A 20,217-nucleotide genomic window follows, 5' to 3' on the forward strand; every position below is an offset into this window, starting at 1 on the left:
CACAAAAAAATTAATCACGCAGTTTTATTCCTGAAATTATCTTTAGGCTATGCAATATCTCGAAGAACGTCTAACATATCTCGTTCTTCTTTTTTTAGTACTAGGGTTAGATATATGTTTCTAATACGGTCCTGCGTTAGATTCATTCATCAATTGCTTGCTATTATAGGATCAATTATTTAATCGGTACATCTCTTGCTGGTAGCTTTTTGAACTTATGGCTTTCGGTTCGTCACTTCATTTTTTTCTTGGTTTTTACCCTTATTCAAAAATATACTCTTATAAGTTAGTCTTGTTCCTTTTTGGCATCCCCTTTTCACAATTAATTTCTGGTTTGAGCTTTGGATGTATGAGTTCGGTCATTTGTAATGGTGTGAACCAGGCACGTACGCAGGAATTTTTTTCGGAGGGGGGCCTAAAACCTTCGAAACAGCAGATGTAAAGTAGCCCTTTTTTTTATTTAGTAGCTAAATAAATGCAAAAAGCACGTACATCAGAAAATACAGAATAACTTTAATCTGTAGTATTGTAGCGGATGGGAGGAAGAAGACTGAAGCCTCAAAAGTACGTTTTAGGCACAGGTTATGTTCATGGCGATTTAGAACCAGTGATTAATCTATTATATCCCACTGAAAGGGAAATTTTAGGGTTAACAGTGCAATATGGGTGCTGTGGGGGGTAGTTCTTTTATTCCAAAAATGTCGATTTTAATGAAAAATGATAGTTTTCAAAATTGATCCATTAAAACCTGTACTGAAAAGGGGGGGGGGGGTAAACGCCCTAATATCGAGGATAATTCTATTTCGTTGTGGAAAGCAAACTCTCTTTACGAAAAAAAAAAAAAAAAAAAACAGTACAATCGCTAATTACTTCAAAGAGGGTAAAAAATTCGACAGAAAATGAGTTAATAATTGGGCAGTGACTTGACCGGATAATTGCATGCTGTAAGATCCAAAAAAAGGGCTTCACACCTGTATCTAGATTCTTGATAAATGTCCTACTTTACTTGGGATCTCTTACAGAAATCCCAAGAAACCATGGGGAAATTAAACATTTCACAAAATTTCGGGGAGGGCCCGGTTCCGAAGGCCCCCTCCCCTGCGTACGTGCCAGGTATGAACGTAAGATGTATGATTAACTATGATATCATATATGACTAAACAACTCACTACAACACCAAGCCACCTAAGGTCAAAAACAGCTGTGCACGCTCCTCCTCGATCCCAAACTATTCAAAGCTTCACTCTACCCTAAGAACTCCGAAGAATTACCAAAATTCTGTACAATGCTGTGTCATTAACTAGAATGTAAATTCCCGAGGGACGCTACTGCTCAAGGTTACCCTGTAGCACTGTTTGCAGTCACGCTTCTGGTAAGGCAAACTCATGACAGATCCATCCTGGCGCTGTTATAGGGCAACTTAAGCAGGGTCTCCGTTTCAGGGACTAGGAATGAAGAAGGAGCTCATGACGGAACGGAGATCCCAAATCATCTCAGAACACAGGAACAGCTCCAACCTTGTATACTCATCCCAACCTCGTCAGGGCTCATGAGTAATAGTATTCGATTGGTAAAAAACTTAAAGCTGACAAAAAACAAAATTAATTTTTTTAAACTTATCGCAGGGCAGTATTGTGCCTCTTCGTAAAAGCTTTTGTGGGTTGTAGTCTCATTACCAATTGACCGTCCAGGTCATTTTGAATGATATAAATTAAAAGCTGCTTTCAATTCCCAATTTTCTTAATGTGCTCTTTGCTACTAACATCCCATGCGAAAAAAATTCAATATTGCTCATCACTAAGGCCGTATCCATGTCTTTTGTTCGAGGGGGGGGGGGTACAAAGAAACTTTAAAACATCAAAAAATGATATATATATACATCTTCATTACGTTTTTATGAGTAGGGAAGTTTTTAGGGAGGTAGAGGGGGGCCAAGCTCCCATCACCTCTTGGATATGGCCTTGATCATCACTCTCATAATTTTTAAATTTCATTTATATTTTTTAGCTTGAAAAGTTAACAATTAAATAATGATGGTTGCTTTACGATGGCAGAACTGTGCCAAGCATTTCGGGGAGTGTGCTAAGTGTTTTGGGGACTTTGCCAAGCGTGGCTGAACTGTCCCGTACATGTGGCGTTCCGAGATATACATCAGGTGGAAGTGAGCAACTCCTTGGCCTTAATAGCTTTTCAATATAATTATTATTATTATGCTGAACTCTAGGAAATCGTTTCGTCACAGATGGCATCTGTGCGCCAAATTCCTTATGCATTTTATGTTTTCAAGCGAAGAAGAATGTCATTGAAGACTGGAATCTTAGGACCTCTAACCTTTGGTCACGCTCTTTCAAATTAACTTTCAATTTTTTATCGTCTACTGTCTACTTAATATAAATGCTGACTTGTCATGGAGTGCCAAGCCCGCAACAGACTATTAAAATTTCATTTTATGTTTGCCCAAATTTTCACAAGAAGAGAATAATACCTCTATTACGTCCATCCAATAAAATACAAAGAATTTCAATCCCCGCGCCATAGGACATAAGCAAAGCAGCATTGCCAAAACTTTGAAAAAACTGAACCTGTTTTCCAACTACAATTGCATCCTAAGAGTTTAATTTGGACCAACTGAACAACAGTTAAAAATTTGCCATAACAAGAAAAAAATTTCGATAATTAAAAAGTTGAGCAGACAACAGAATAAGAATGAAGCAAGTAAAAACCATAATATACAAGAACATTTGTGCTTTTACAAAAAAAATTCTAACATACCTATGTCTTTCAGGACCTCTAAATTATACCAAAAAGCGGTACATTTGTGCCGCCTTAACAACTCTGATTCGAAGATTTCACACTTCTGAGATGATTGCCAAAAACCGGTTGCCAAGTTGTTCTCAAAACGGCAAGGCACTGGAAATTAGTAGGATGAGAGCAGTGCTTCCGCTTTTTGATTTCAATTTTCCCTAAAATTCCTCGTCTTTAGGTCTGATTTCTCCCTAAAAAAAAGGGATATTTTGCCTAAGGTTTCCATACAATCTACATTAAAAACAGCACATCATCAAATTGTTATTTTTTACTTCAGATAATGGTATAACTTAACATCTTTTGCACTACCAAGAACACATTAAAAAGTTCAAATAAGTGTAATCTGCAGCACTTCAGTTTTGAAACATTTTGCACACCTGATTATAATTTGATTTTATCCTCAAAAAGATACCGGAGTTTCGTTTCATGTGTTGATAATTCAAAACTGAATCATCATGAAGCCAAATGAGACTGTGGTTTCAATTTCACTTGACCTAATGACAGTTCAATTTAAAATTACCACAATATTAAATACAAAATTCTGATGTCTTTTTGAGGATAGAGACCAAAATCATAATCTCCCTTGACTTAGTGACAATTCATTTTGAATTGCTTTAAATCTCTGGCATCTTTTTGAGGATGGAGAATAAAATCATAATCTCCCTTGACCAGGGGAGTAGCTCCAGAATTTTTATCAGGGAGGGGGGCAAGAGTGGTCCATATCCGGATAGTCAAGGGGCATAGGCTATATAATTGTTTTTTTCTGAATTGTTCTGGAGGGGGCACCTGCCCTCCCCCTTAAACGATGCCCCTGCCCTTGGCCTAGTGACCAATTTATTTTGAATGGCTACTATACTAAGTGGAACTCGAGTGTATTTTGCAAGATCAACATCATGTGTTCCTGGCTACCTAAGGTCACCTCCCTTTATCAACATCAGCTTTGAGACATATGTCACACGCAACATAAACTGATGTAGGTGTAAACTCTGAATTTGTTCTAGGAGAGGGGTTAGATTGGGGAAATGAAAGTTTCAGCAATGAATCCAGGCTCAAAAACATGCTCAGGAAAGGTATTGCCAAGCTTCTATGTTAACCCTCTTTTGATTTCTAAGTCTCAGAAATTTGCTACTTGACCTATTGCAATTTTGACAAAATAACATTTTATCTTAATTTTCAGTTATCAATTTCTTTTTCTCTGGGAAAAGAAATTTCTTCTTTTTCTTCTTTTTCTTTTTCTCTTTCGGCTGAGTGGGTTGGTGCGCTGGATTCGGGATCCCTTGTCTGAGAGGACGCGGGTTCGAATCCCAGTGTACCCAATTCTTCAGTTTGGGACGGGGGTCAGTGGCGTGACTCTGTAAGCTTAGCCAGAGTCGACCCAGCTCTAAATGGGTACCTGGAGAAATCTGGCGAAGGTAAACAGGAAGGATGTGCGAAAGCACAGGATGGCTGGCCCCCAACCCCCCATTGCACTTCCTGGCTGAAGGGCCAAGAAACAGAGATCAGCACCGCCGGTACGGACTGTAAAGTCTAATGCCGTATCCTTTACCTTTTTTTTACCTTTTTTTTCTCTGGTTTTAGTTCTGAAAATGCGATTCCTGTTATTTGAGTCGAATTTTAAGGTAAAATTCTAGTTTAACTACTTGTCACTATCTTGGAAAGGGGTTAGGTTATGGAAATGAAGCTTTCAGAGATGGGCCTACAAATTACACCATCTCCCGGGAGAGTATTTTGAAGTACTTACCTCCACTCCTTCTCCCTCTAGAGGACAGTGACCCTTGATGACCTTTAAAAATCTTCGTGTTATTAAAGTGAAACCTTGTAAAACAGAACTTCCGCTTAATTGAGGCGCAAGAAAATTGTATTAAGCTTCACAACTTTGCTCAATCCCAATTTATTATCCACAAATATATTTCCTAAATTTAGAGAAACCCACAGCTATGGCTTAAAATTCTGCCCAAATAACAGGAATTTGAAGATCAGCAAACCAAAAGTCACTCTCCTCTAGAGGGAGAAGGAGTGGAGGTAGGTAGTTCGAAATACCTTCCCGGGACATACTTTAGCCTATAGACACATTATTGAAAGTTTCATTTTCCTGACCTTACCTCTTTCCAAGACAGCAAAAAGTAGCTAAACTAGAATTCTACCATCTTGTGATCCCTACTGTGTATGGATTAAGTATCAGATTTGTTTCCACAGTCTTAGGCAAGCAAAGCCTAGGTCACTTGCTTCAATTCTACAATTGCTGCGTAGACTAACCAATACCCCCTTATGTCGGTAGTTTACACCAATCATAGCCATTGCTTAAAAATAAAATAAATACTAGGCTACCTAAATAATATTCTACGGTTCAACTTTTTCAAATTTCGGCCACACAAGCCAGTGTTGCTAAATAAACTTTTTTTTTTAAACTGAGCATACGCAAATTGTGAGAATTGTTCATCTTTTTGTTAGAAGAAATCAAACTTCCCCTGAAAATCCTTATTTTATCCCTGATTTGCCTGAAAATACTTACTCTACTTCAGATTCCCCTGAATCTCTAGATTCAAAATAAGTGTCCCTTGTAGAAGTGGTTTCTCCCTAAAATAGGGCAATCTCCCTAGAAGTGGTAGCCCTGGATGAGTGTGATCGAGCATCTCTTACCCTGGTGATTCTCCCTTTGAGAACTGCTTAAGAAACAATTTTTGGTAATGATGTCACAAATGTGGAAATGTAAGATAAGACGCAGATAAGACTAAATAAGACGATTTCCTCCTCAACGCGCAGCGTTGAGGAGGAAAAACCCTTTTCATATACTGAGTAATTTCTGTTCGTTTTAAGTTTAACGTCGCTCCTTACTTTCATTTAAAAAAACTTGTTTTTTTATTTAATTTCTGGACGTTTTTGAATTAATGCATGTTTTGATCTTGGCTCTCCGCACATAAATAATTAAAAAGGGATTTGCATATTAATTTGTTTTTGGCTAAATGGCTTTCTCATAGTTTTAATCGGAAGATTTTGAGAAAAAAGGAGCGAGGGAGGAGGCCTAGTTGCCCTCCAGTTTTTGATTACTTAAAAAGGCAACTAGAACTTATAATTTTTTACGAACGTTTTCATTAGTAAAAATATACTTAACTTACGAATTAACTTATGTTACGTTACGTTATATTCGTATGTTTTTATTGCGTATATGAGGAGGTTCACCTCACTTGGATACCTCGCTCTTTATACTAAAGCTTGAATTTTGTCCGAATTCCTTAAGAATTACCCCTGAATCACAAGGGCCGTAGAATAAATAGTTGAAATTACTAAAAAGTCTTTAGCGTAAAGAGCGAGGTATTACGAGGAGGTAAACCCCTCATATGTGTAATAATTTCTGTCCCTTTTAAGTTTTAATGCTGCTCCTCAGTTTAAGTAGAAAATACTTTTCATATTTATTTTTTCATTGTTTTTTTAATAGTGCTAGAAAATCCTGCGCCCCCTTCGTTGAAAGTCTCTTCCCCCATGAGAAGTTTCTCCATGGAAAGATCCTCCCACGTAACTTCCCCCTCAACTCTCCCCCCCCAAACAAAAAATCCTCCTGAAAACGTCTGTACACTTCCCAGTAACCATTACTATATGTAAACACAGGTCAAAGTTTGTAACTTGCAGCCCCGTCCCACGGGGACTGCGGGGGATTAAGTCGTCCTCAAAGACATAGTTATTAGGTTTTTTGACTATGTTGAATAAAATGGCTATCTCAGAATTTTGATCCAGTTACTTTGGGGAAAAAATGAGTGTGGAAGAAAGACTAGGTGCCCTCTAATTTTTTGGTCACTTAAAAAGGGCACTAGAACTTTTGATTTCCGTTAGAATGAGCCCTCTCGCGCCATTCTAGGGCCGCTGAGTCGATACGATCACCCCTGGAAAAAAAAAACAAACAAATAAATAAATAAACGCGCATCCGTGATTTGTCTCCTGGCAAAAAATGCGAAATTCCACATTTTTGTAGATAGGAGCTTGAAACTTCTACAACAAGGTTCTCTGATACGCTGAATCTGATGGTGTGATTTTCGTTAAGATTGTATGACTTTTAGAGGGTGTTTCTCCCTATTTTCTAAAATGAGGCAAATTTTCACAGGCTCGTTACTTTTGATGGGTAAGACTAATCTTGATGAAACTTATATATTTACAATCAGCATTAGAATGTTATTCTTTTGCTGTAACTATTGGTATCAAAGCTCCATTTTTTAGAGTTTCGGTTACTATTGAGCCGGGTCGCTCCTTACTACAGTTCGTTACCAGGAAAATATGGCGGGACTGCGCTTTTAACGGACTTTGTCATATTATTTTTTAAGTTCGGAATTCAAAGGCAAACAATGTGCTTGACCTTTTTATATTATTTTTTTTTAAGAGTATATCCGATGGAATATCTCTTTCTTTGAATGTCCATTGAATTCAGAAAATTGGATGTTCTAAGTTTTTGCTCGTAATCACGTAATTTACAATTGTTAACCCTTAGTTTTTTTTCTTGTGGATCTTAACGTAACCCATCCAAATTCCCTAAATTAAAAGTTATTACCGGAATTGATAATAAAGAATTTTGTCAACCGATTTGACTTACTCTATGCTCAAATTAATTAAACTAATGACATCATACGTAAACTATCTAAGCCCATAAGTAGACTCAAAACGATCCTGTTAATTTTCTCATCAGATGATTGAACAATATAATTACCACCTTTTCATTTATTTCTTTATTGGAATTCTTTATTTGGTAAGCGAACAACTTAAACAATTATGATCTTCGTATATTTTAGACGTCTAAATACACATTCTGTATTTATTTTATTCTAGGAAGCACTGAAGCTATTTCATAGCAGTAGTGCTGTGCGGCACATGCTCACGAAAATATGGCGGGAACCTAGCTCGTTCCCAAAATATCAACATAGTCGAGAGCTGGTACAACTAGTCAACCTTTTTGCTGATGAAAATGAACCGCTGCCCTCTGGATGGGAAGGCAAAAAGGACAAAAACGGAAGGGTAACTGCTAAACTTTCTCTAATTTATAGAACAGATGTCTCTGCCAATTAAAATGACACAGGACTAAATCTATGGGTGGTGGTGGTCGAGTGTATCATCTTTATTTTGGAGGGATGTCCAAAATAAATTGAATTAAAATGGAATAGTTGTGGGTATCAAGCCATGGCCAATTGTAGAAAAAGCCAAGACAGATAGTTCAATTGAGTGAGAAGCAAACCTGGCATTAACCCCCCCCCCCCCCTATTATTAAGATTGTATAAAAAATGATGTTAGTTCTTAACATCATGTTAAGACATGAAAAAGGGGAATATGTAGGCTTCCGGGTTTTCTAGTGTCGGTCCTCTGGCCAAATCTTAAGTGGACGATAGGACACAAACACTTACCTCCCCTGTGTGCAGGTATTCTGCCAATATTTTTACTTATTACAATAATATTATCATATCAGTTTCAAATTTATAGTTTTTCGTTCTATTTTTTGATAAAATGAGCAAATTAGTTGGGGCTACGGAGCCAAACCCAAATGCAAAAAATCTTGGGCCTGGGTATGTAAGTTCCCTGCCCATTCCCCCACAGAATGCTTAAAAGGGCTCTGCAGGGCTGCTTAGTAGGGCTTTACAGGGCTCAACCTTTGGCGCTTCGGTTCAGTTCTGATACGAAAACTACGAGCGCTGAAGATACAATAGTGCTACGAAGTTGAGCCTATAAGATTTTTTTTCAACAATTAGACACAAATTTATTCATTCTTTCAAAAGTGAAATAATCTTAGCAAAATAACGTTGTTTAGTTTGAATTTAGTCCATCATCGTCATGACTCACGTCGTCTATACGCCTGGTGAATCAGAACCCATTAAAGGCCTTTCTGATTGACATCCGGATGCTCAAATTGAGAATACAGTCGTCGTATTAAATCTCTGTTCACTATTTGATCGTAAATTTCGATTCACAATCTGACAATCAGATTTCTGTTTTGATTGTAAAATATACAACCCTGTTCCAATCAAATATCGTGGATTTTGGATTGTCTAACTCTAAGAAAAGCTCAAAGACTTGTAACTTGTCTATACATTTTGTTGCTCTAGAAGGTAGAAATGTTTTTTTCTAAGGTATTTTGCGGCTAGTTTCTTACGTTCTTAAAGCTTTGGCAATAATATTTGATGTTATTATCATTGATAGGTTTCCAGAATATCTGGGGTTTATTTTCTTTTGAGGAGGTTGAGATGTCAGGTAGAATTATAAAAATGGATTACATTCAAAATGAGTTTCCAAATAAAAATGGGCAATGAATTTTTCTAAATATTGTGCCGAAATTGTTCTTTTTAAAATATCCGATTACGGGAATTTTTTCTTTACAATTTGGATTGTAAAATTAATCCAAAGCGAGAATATGGATTGTCAATAAAAAAATACCTTTAATCTTCAAAACAGCTACTGATTGCAAAACACGAGGATAATTTTTAATGAGGAGTTTGCGTAAATATTGGGCAAAATTGATCCAATCCTAGACTAGGCGTAATGAAAAAATATCAGTCCAAGTTATTTAACGTATATAAAAAAATATTGGATACAATCCCTGTTTTGGTTTAAGCTTTATACTTGGCTTCAGGTTTTTTTTTTTCTATAATAATAGCGAACACCAGGTGGCCCTTGTATTTTTTTTTGTCTTTTGAAACCGATTTACCTGTTAATTTTGGATACTTACAACTTATACTTACAACTTACATAACTAGTAGGATACTTACAACTTATATAAAGTAGGATTTTATTTCCCCCTTGCTTGAGTACACTCTCAGTTCGTGGTCGCTGGGTTTAACAGCTGGATCTTCGTCAAGGAAAGCCACGTAGTTGATCAAAAAAATTGGCAGATAACTTTTTAGAATCTGCGTTTTTTTTTCGTTTTTTTTTTTAATTATCAGTGCTCCGGAAATGACTGTAATCTAAGTGGTTTCTAATGTGTGTGTAACGGCTAATTATGCGATTAATAGTGTCAATTTATTTGTATCTAGAGTACCTGCGTTTGCCTATCTCAGTTGTTTACAATTAACATAGACTTATCTGGAGTATCTCGCATTCATCATTTCTAACGACAAAACAAGAGTATTTCCCACGCTGCCTTTTTTTATTAGAAAATGATCGTTTAAATTCCACAACATATATATATATATATATATATATATATATATATATATATATATATATATATATATATATATATATATATATATATATATATATATATATATATATATATATATATATGCATATATATATAATATACATACAAACAATAAATAAGATATTAATGTATCATAGAATTAGCACACGAAGAGTCAATACTTACAACAATTTGATGAGTCTAATATTTATATTTGATGAGTCTATATATATATAATTTGATGAGTCTATATATACAATTTGATGAGTCTAATATATATGTATTATATATATATATATATATATATATATATGTATATAAATATGTATATACATACAAACAATAAATCAGATATTAATGTATTATAGAAATAACACACGAAGAGTCAATACAACAATTTGATGAGTTACGGGAAAGAAAATAATTGTACTCTATACAAGAGAATATTGTAATGAACGAAAATACAGATAAACTGTAAATAAAAGAATTATTGAATGTTATCAAATACTGCTTATCAGAAAGATGCCTCCAGACTATATGGGCCTCTTGAATTTTCCATTAATTTCTAGAAAATCCGAGGGACTTAAATTTCCGACCAAATTCTGTGAAAAATCTGATTGACTCAAATTAGCGCTTGTTAAATCTCGGAATTAGTAAAATACCTTTATGAGTGGCCTTAAAGGAGGTGCTCCAGATATTTTAGGGTACCAAGTTATGATGACAATGCACTTCATTAAAATCTAACGAACTATAAACAATTTGTATAGTTGTTTTTCTGATAGGTACGAAAAAAAAAGAATAAAAAAGATTTAAGGCATTTTCAGCTGAAGTAAATGCAATGAAAGGGGCGGAGCATAATATTGTCTGTTAAATATAAGCTTTTTCAGCATTTGAAAAAAAGTAGAATACACATTTTTATGGCACTTGGTATTTACCAAGTGACATCTAGCGATTACAAATTCTGTCAGTCTGTCCCGGTTTTGCTAGTTTGGGTACTTCCAGATAAGCTAGGACGACGAAATTTGGCAGGCATACCAGGGACCAAACCAGATTAAATTAGAAATAGTCCTTTCCCGATTCGACCATCTGGGGGGAGTGGGGGGACGGTTAATTTGGAAAAATTGGAAAAATTAGGTATTTTTAACTTACTAAGGTGAACGGCTCTTAATGAAATTTGATATTTAAAAGGATATCGTGTCTCGGAGCTCTTATTTTAAATCCCGACCGGACCGGTGACATTGGGGGGAGTTGGAGGGGAAAAACTGAAATCTAGGAAAACGCTTAGAGTGGAGGGATCGGGATGAAACTCGGTGGCAAAAATATGCACAAGTCCTAGATGCGTGATTGACATAACCAGAACGGATCCGCTCTCTGGTAGAATTGGGGGGGGGGGATTAATTTGGAAAAACTAGAAAAATGAGGTATTTTTAACCTAACGAACGAGTGATCGGATCTTGGTAAAATTTGATATTTAGAAGGACCTCGTAACTCAGGCCTCTTATTTTAAATCCCGACCGGACCACTGTCATTGGGAGGAGTTGGGGTGACCGGAAATCCTGGAAAACACTTAAAGTGGGAGAGAACTGGATTAAACTTGGTGGGAAAAATAAGCACATGTCCTAGATACGTTATTGACATAACCGGACCGGATCCGCTCTATTTGGGAGATTTGGAGGGGGGGGGGCTTTTAATTCGGTAATTCGAAAAAAATGAGGTATTTATAACTTACGAACGGGTGATTGTATCTTAATGAAATCTAATATTTAGAAGGACGTCGTGTCTCAGAGCTCTTGTTTTAAATCCCGACCGGATCCGGTAAGATTGAGGGGAGTTGGAGGGGGAAACCGGAAATCTTGGAAAACGTTTAGAGTGTAGAGATCGGGATGATACTGGGCGAGAAAAATAAGCACATGTCCTAGATATGCTATTGACATAACCGGACCGGATTCGCTCTCTTTGGGAGAGTTGGGGGGATTTACTAGTTTGGGCATTTCCAGATAAGCAATTAGGATGAAAGTTGGCAGGCGTATCAGGGACCGGATCCACTCTCTTTGGGGGCGTTGGGGGATTTACTAGTTTTGGCACTTCCAGATAAGCTAGGAGGATGAAAGGTGACAGGCGTATCAGGGACTAGACGAGCCTCGATTCGACCATCTGGGGGGGGGGGGCAGCGAGTGAACAAGATAGTTGAAAAGAATTTTATTTGTTGATAAAACTAATGGTTGTTCTTCTTAAGTATGGCTTGTAGTCTTGGGGTATGATTCTCGCTTAGGGCACGGGAGTTCTCAGATTCGAATCTCGGACCACCCCCATTTTTACCTGAAGAAGTTCCGAAACCAGATACGTGATCAATATAGCGATCGCTGAAAGTTAGCAGGCGTATCAGGGACCCAACTAGATTAAATTAGAAATAGTCACTTCCCCGATTACACCATCTGGGGGGAGTGGAAGTACGGTTAATTCGGAAAAATTAGAAGAAATGAGGTATTTTAACTTACGAACACGTTACTGGATCTTAATGAAATGCGATATTTAGAAGGATCTCGTGTTTCAGAGCTCTTATTTTAAATCCCGACCGGATCTGGTGACATTGGGGGGTGTTGGAGGGGGGGGGGGGAACCGGAAATATTGGAAAATGCTTAGAATGGAGAGGTTGTAGTGAAACTTAGTGAGAAGAAGCTTTTGGCTTTGGGCTCTTCCAACCTCGTCACAAGTGCCATATGAGCTCTTGGCTTTTGTTTTATTTAGGAGTCACAAGTTCAAAACTATGCTAACAGCCAGGTATGGGTCATTGCTTGCACCCACTGCCCAGGCAGCGTTACCTCGCGATTTTATTCCAAAAAAGATGAGACTCATTGGATTGCAGCTCAGAACCATTGGGATATACTGTTTAATGAGACAAAATCAAACTCTTAACAAATATACATTAAGGAGCTGAAGAAGATCTATAATAATAATGGAAGTTCTTAAAAAAAAGAAAAAAAAGAAAACCTGAAATAATTTAGCACATAACAATAATTTGAATCATTTTCTGTTGTTTAGGCTTTCTTTGTCGATCACAACCGTAGAATTACGACGTTTCTGGATCCTCGACTGCCCATAAGCTTAGAGACGACCTATGGTCGGGGAGGCACGCTTGATATGAGACATAGCTCCAGACGAAATCGAGCTAGTCAACCTAGGTGCAGCAGTCAAACACGGAGTTCCACGCCATCTAGTCAACATGAGGTTTGGAATGACAATTTTGTGAAATTTATCTTCCTATTTACGTTCGCCACGCGTGGTAATGTCTGTTTACAACTGATGTATTATTTTATGTGTTTCGTAAGATATACCCAGGGTTGTATTAAGAGGAGGGAAAATCAAGACATACAAATAATATGGCATAGCTGAAATTGAGATTGACCCCATATTTCGTACACTTTATTGTTTGTTTTATGATCTTTCCCACAAACAGCTAAAATTATTCTTATTAATTCGCCAGGAAACATCTAGTGTAACCTCCCAATATTTCCAGCCACTCCCATTTTAGAGTCTCACTCAGTTCTAGGGCTTATCTTCTTATTCTTCAAAAAAACTTAACTTCGAAAATTCTGAAACACGCTCTCAAAATCTTTATCCGTTTCTTCTGAAGGCTTTCTTTATCAATAATTGAGGCTTATTCCAATTCTGGATAGGACAATTTCAGATCACGATTTTCTCTCAATAGTATCTCAAATACAAAACCTTACCGGTACTAGCATTTTGTGTGGCTACAGCCTATTATCAATGACTCAATTTCGTATCTCCTTAATTCATACTTTAGTATCTTCTATATCTCTCGCCTCCCTCTTGTGGCTGTAAGGTTTCTAATCCAGAATTTTTTTTCAACGATTCTTCCTTCGCTTTACCAAGTTTTTAAAGTTTTGTCAATATTCCTTGTTGCTTTTTTTTGCAACTTCACAACCTAATTTGTTTTTTATAATCCCAACAATCTTTTAAATTATCAGATTCTAAACTTTGATTTCGTTAAATTCTTTAGATGAAATAGTGACGGTACTTGCTTTATATTATTTCTAGATGTCGTGGCTCAAAGTTTACGGTGAAACAGATAGAATTATATGCAGCAGGAGGTGTATCAACCCCCTCCCCACTCCGAAAGACATTTATGGGATAGTTTGATGCGCTAAATACCAAAATGAAGACACAATAACAAATAATAAACTAGAAATTATAATACATTTTCACTCTCGTATAAAACAAATAAAATGTTAAGCCCTTTTGTTATGTTCCTGACAAATAACAAACTACAAATTATAACACAGGTTTCACTCGCGGATAAAACAAATAAAATTTTAAGCCTTTTTTTATGTTCCTGACGATTTGTATCCTTATCTATGGCTGTATAATTCAGTAAAGTGAACGGTTTGATTTATTTATTCAGGTGGTTATACCTAAGCTGAATTTGTTTTCATGTCTTAGCTCTAAGGAAGGCTACCCATCGCGTCCATCTGCGCTCCCTTAAATGTAATTTCGAAAAATGACCCTGAATTATTGCGTCTGTCAAGCCCTAGCATTATGTATGTATTTACCTCGGCATCTTCTAAACAACAGGTTTAAAAAGAGGAAAAAAATTATCGAAGTCGTGATGATTTACGTTTGAAAATTAGTCACGATCCTTATTTATTTTTCATGAGCTCCGAACATCCTGCTAATATCTGACGTGCCTTCTTGTCTAAATTTTTAATTTACCTTGCCATTCTTTAAATTCCATTTGTATTTATTCTTAAGAAATATACTTGCTTTGGCGTCATTAATATTTTTATTGAGATAAATGAAGACATGAAGGATGAATTGGTGAATTGATAGAATGTTTTTGCAAATCAAATAGATGTTACTTTGAACAAGAATTCAGAAAAGGCAGCTAAATCTATTTTAACGTTGTCAGACTTGAAATTGCTTTCTGGTTATGGCCTTGGTAGGCATTTACGGAAGAGGGGGTCTTCAGGAGGGGGCTAAAAAAATTTTGTCGAAGAAGAATATTTATTTTATTTAACCATATGTGAACTGGACAAATCGGATAACTATTAGCACCGACAATAAGTGTTCAGGTAAGCTAATGGCTAAAATGTGAATTAATGAATCGATGGTTTTATTATCTACCAAACCAACAAACACAAACACGCACTTGATTTCAAGGATTTTATTTATTAGATGGTTGGGTTTAACATATAATTATTTCTGTGTCTTCTTTTAATTTTTTTTTTTTTTATTTTAAATGAATTCTCTATTTAGTTCAATAGTGAAACCCTCGGTCAGTCCACCCACTCCATTACAAGACAATCATCTGGCTTCGTAGTAAAGGTTGTCCATTCGCCCAACTTGGTCTTACCTCGAATCATTGAGGTTTTCAAGATTTATCTCATAATACTCCTATAATTCTCCTATTCTTTTTTTTGGGGGGGCTAAATAATTTGGCTTTCCGAAATTTAGACTTTTTATAGAATAAATTTTTACGTACATGCCTGTTTATGGAATACTGGCCTTCCATTTACACTCTGGATCGTATTTACTTGGGAGGGGCATAGATGAATGATGGAAGATAAATCTCTATTTAATTTGAATGAAAGTGAACGAATTTTCGCAATGATTGGCGGTGGACTATTTAGCGTCCAACCAAATCACAGCCATTTTCAAACCAATCAGAGCGTAGTATGTTGGTTCAGCTAATTGTTTCTAATGCAGAAATATGCAAAAAAAAAAAGAATTGTCATATCTGTATGCTGGTTCATCTTTTTTTTGCAGATAATAATGTAGTAGGCTGCTTAAAATTTTCAAGAAATATCTCTTGGATGACATTGTGTTTTGTATCAGCATAACCAGATTATAGCAAATTAAACGATAAATTATAAGTAAAAAAATAGCTCAAAACAGCAAGGTTCTGTAGTCTTTACTGAATTAAAAAAAAGTAATAAGGTAATTCTATATGGTATGAAATTACCTGGAATTACCAAGTAAGGGCCAAATGAAATGTTAGATACGGGATATTGTTGCTGTTTCGTTATTTATATTGGCGATGCCTGTTATGCCTTAATGTTCCAAGGAGCTCAGATTAAGTAGGTCCCTGCAGAAGCGATTATTTAACTGAAAATGGAATTACGGCCAAATTACACAAAGTAAGAAAATAAGGGCCAAAAAAAAGGACAGTTCCATTCTTAAAAAAAAAAAACAGCAGAAAAAGAAAGCTTAAGAAGGAGGGCAAGCAATTACAAGGATTCTATCTCTGACTTATATAGGTTGAACAAAATATTGGATACTTGTCTCTTATAAATATATGCTTTCTTTGAAATTATATTAGAATGCATGCACTGGTTAAAACAACATAAGTAAATACTAAAGGAAGTAAAAACTATTTTGTACTTAAAGGAGTGAAAAGGAAGTGGATACTTACTTCTTAAAGACTGGACCTTTTTTAAAACTAATAGAAGGTTTCTTAAATATAATTGAAGCTTTCCTAAAAGTAATAGGAGCTTCTCTGAAAATAATACTAGTTATAATCATAGCTGTATCATAGCAAGCACTTATATAAGTAAAATATTAAAAAAGACTAAAGAAAAAAACTCTGAAAAGATAGAAACAAAATATATAAAACACAAGGGAAGAAGTTCATGCAAGATTTCTAGCTTGTGCGCCAATTCCATGCTGACAAATACTGCCATCTATATTTGTTTTGCATTCTATTTACTGAAATTTTACGAAACAAAGATTGGAACATCATTTTTGTATTAGCAACCCATAATGTTGGTGCTAGTCGGCAGCTGTTGGCCCATTGCCCATAGGGCTGCTGTAGATAAGTTAAACCTTCTTAGTTTTTCATGATTCTAAACGTATAAGAACATATATGGAATATTTCTTGCAATTTTTATCAGTTTACAATGGTTCCCAGTCAGATTATTTAGTTAATTTGCCATACCAGCTATGTATTCTGTTCGATTTTCTAGGACTTCACAGAAATATTCATATGAAAGCCATAAATCGATCCAACATACTCGTTCAGCATAAGTAAGAATTTATCAACCGTAAATGCACTCCTTTTTTCGACTGTTTGCAGAAAAAAAAAAGAAAAAAAAAATTTGCCCCCCCCCCTCCCGCAAGAATTTGAAACATTTGTTACTCTCCTAAATTTTTTCACATTGATGTCACTAGAAACAGCTGATAAAGCTGGAAACATTGATTGCAGATTTTCTTAGATAACTTCGAAGACCACACTGCCTTTCCATGACGAAAGTAAAACAGTTCAAAATAGGGATGAAACCTTTTAATTGACAGCGAACAGATGTAATTTTTTTTTAACTGGATATTTCGAACACATATACAGTATTCATCATCAGCAGTAAAACTCAGAGTTTTAGTGCTGATGATGAACACTGTATATGTGTTCGAAATATCCGGTTACAAATTTTTATATCTGTTCACTGTCAATTAAAAGGTTTCATCCCTATTTTGAACTGTTTTACTTTCGTAGATTTTATTTTTACTGTCACTTTGAAGTAAATTATATTATTGAAAACTTAATACTAATTATTTATTCTTCGGGGTATAGTAACTCAAAGGAATTTTCCTCGTATCTCTATTGAGAGCAAGTTTCCTATTAAAATACGCTTTTATTTTAACAGCCTTCCTAAAAAGCTGCAGTCTTTTTGTGTCCAATTTATAAGTCTTATTGAATTGGAATCTTCTTCTATTTTGTCAAAAAAAATGAGAATTCAAAAAGTGGTAGTAGTAAGTAAAAATGTAAGATTAGTTGTGTCAAGGGTTCAGACAGTAGTTCTTCTACAATTGAATTTCTGAATTTCTGAATTGAATTGAATCTGATTCTCATAGTGGTTTATAGTAGTCACTTTTTTCTGTTAAAGTGCAAAGTACTGTTGGCAGATGAGGTGTGTTTGTTCTATTTTTGCCCTTTTAATATGGCTTTATATTTAATTTCAAATCAACTCGTTTTTCAGAGCAATTTTTTTTTTTAAATTCTATTTTTGGCGTATTTTTCTCGAAATAGGGTGACCTCAGGGCTTTTTTGGTGTAATTGATTGCACTATTTTGTATCAGGCTTCTGGTTACGCTGATGCAAAAGTGAATTCTAATTTTCAGTTTTGTAGTTCACATTTATAAGTTGGTATAAGTTGGTAAATTTATATTTAATTGGTATAAGTATGTTTTATCTGTTAGTAATTAATACTGATAGTTAAATATCACGTTTTTTTTTAGATCAACAAAGCTATCCGAAAATAAACGTTCGCATTCGTTTTTTAAAAGACTATAGCGAAAATTGAAGGTCTAAAATTTTATTTATTAGTTTTTAAAGAATTAACTGCCATATGAAATTTTATTTGATAGTTTAAAAAAATTAACTACTTCGATAAATTTATTGATATTTTGAAAGTAACGATTATCCTTTCCTAGTTATTATCCGTATCTTAGTTACAGCCATTTTTTCAGTTGGATTTAGCTCCGCCTCCTTTGCCCCCTCGACCTGCAAGCAATCCTTCTGCTAGTTGTCCTGCTGAATCCCAACCGCAGATCCCCAGTGCCTATAATGAAAAAGTGATAGCATTCTTGAGACAGCCGAATATTTTAGATATTTTGAAAGCTCGATACCCTGATATCTCGGGTGATAGTGTGCTCAAAGATAAAGTGAATGTGATACGGGTAGAGGGTAGTAGTGCTTTGGAAAGGATGGCAAATGAATTGGACGTGAATATTCTTCTTAGGTAAGTAAAATTAGTCACCCATTTATTTTCTACTGTTAAGCCTCAGACCTGTTAATAATGCCAAAAGCTGTAAATTTTCAGATTTTGATCATCAAAAGCAAACATAAAATTTTGAAAATACGAACTTCTTTGTAAAGAAAAAACAGCTGAAAATTCATATTCACATTTTTGAAGAAACTTATCCCCTCTGCTTACTATGCAGTTCGTTTTTCCCTCTAAAGCTGTAGGCATATTTACTTTAATTTTCTATTTATAGAAAATTTCTATTTTCTATAAAATATTATGTCTATTTTCTATTTATTAGAAATACACCCCTTTGAGTTTTGGCCGGATTCTCATTGAATGTAAGCTAATTTCTTTCCAATATTTCTTTCATATCCGAGAAAAGGCAATAAAAAAAAAAAAAAAAAAAAAAAAAAAAAAAAAAAAAAAAAAAAAAAAAAAAAAAAAAAAAAAAAAAAAAATAATGGCAATTTTACGCATTTGGCAGAATATATCTTTTTCTGGTCAGTTTCTAACTCAGTATCTACTCTGTCTTGTCTAGTAAAATAAACATCGATTATTTATATTAGGATATAAAACCTATTAATTGTTTGGATTCAACAGTATTCTTGAAAAGATAACACTTGTTACCTTGTTCAAGTTGGTGTTTAGAAGTTTTGACGAAATTAAGATACTACTTTTCTTAAGCTGTAAGTCACCATTTTTTATAGATTAGAAAGTTTTATTTTTCAAGTGCAAATAAGAAGTAATATTCAAACTTAAAACGAACATAAATTATTGCGTATATGAGGGTGGGGGGATTGAGCAGGAGATTGAGGAGGGAGAAATTTCCCTCATATACGGAATAATTTCTTTTCGTTTAAGTTTGAATGTTACTTCTTACTTTCTACTGTAAAAACGTAAGTTTTTTAATTTAATTCCTAATCTTTTTCAAATCAGACCGAAAATCCCCTTTCCCCTCCCTGGAAAATTACCCTTCTTAACTGCCCTCCGCATTGGATTCACCCTTCCCCCGAAAAATGTCCGTGTATTTCCCAATAACAAATAGTATACGTAAACCGTGGGCAAATTTTATAACTAGTAGCCCTTTCCCATTAGGGAAAATTTAGGATTTTTGATGGATCCCCACTCCCCCATCACTGCTTACGTCCCTGACTGAAAGAGTAAATATCTGTCCTCGTTCATAACGCACAAACCGAAGTTTGAAAAAACACATAAACAGGATCTTAACTTATGAGGATTTTAAATATATAGCACTTATGAAGATTTGGGCCACTGAAATTTGATAGAATATCGAATATAATTTTAAAAAGCGCTTCTACCCCAACAGATAAAATGTCCACTAAAATTGTACCATTAAATTTAGCATCTCTATTAAATTCACGGCATACAGATGACCGTCCACTTTCGAAATTCAAAATTCAAACCTTCAAATTTCAATCAATTCTTTGTTTTGAACGCAAAGAATAAAAAATTTAAAAAATGATTCAGTACACAGGGTGATTAAAT

General features: G+C 35.2%; 1 protein-coding gene across 1 annotated transcript in view; it reads left to right on the top strand.

The window, feature by feature from the left end:
* LOC136027159 (E3 ubiquitin-protein ligase HECW1-like) overlaps positions 1 to 20,217 on the top strand; it is a 152,891-nt gene that overhangs the window by 38,651 nt on the left and 94,023 nt on the right. The window contains exons 5-7 of the mRNA XM_065704150.1: positions 7,618 to 7,803; positions 12,998 to 13,183; positions 18,434 to 18,705. Of these exons, the coding sequence (XP_065560222.1) occupies positions 7,618 to 7,803; positions 12,998 to 13,183; positions 18,434 to 18,705 (644 nt within the window). The remainder of the gene's footprint in view (positions 1 to 7,617; positions 7,804 to 12,997; positions 13,184 to 18,433; positions 18,706 to 20,217) is intronic.

This window comes from Artemia franciscana, chromosome 5 (genome assembly GCF_032884065.1).
Source record: "Artemia franciscana chromosome 5, ASM3288406v1, whole genome shotgun sequence".
Taxonomy (NCBI): Eukaryota; Metazoa; Arthropoda; class Branchiopoda; order Anostraca; family Artemiidae; genus Artemia; species Artemia franciscana.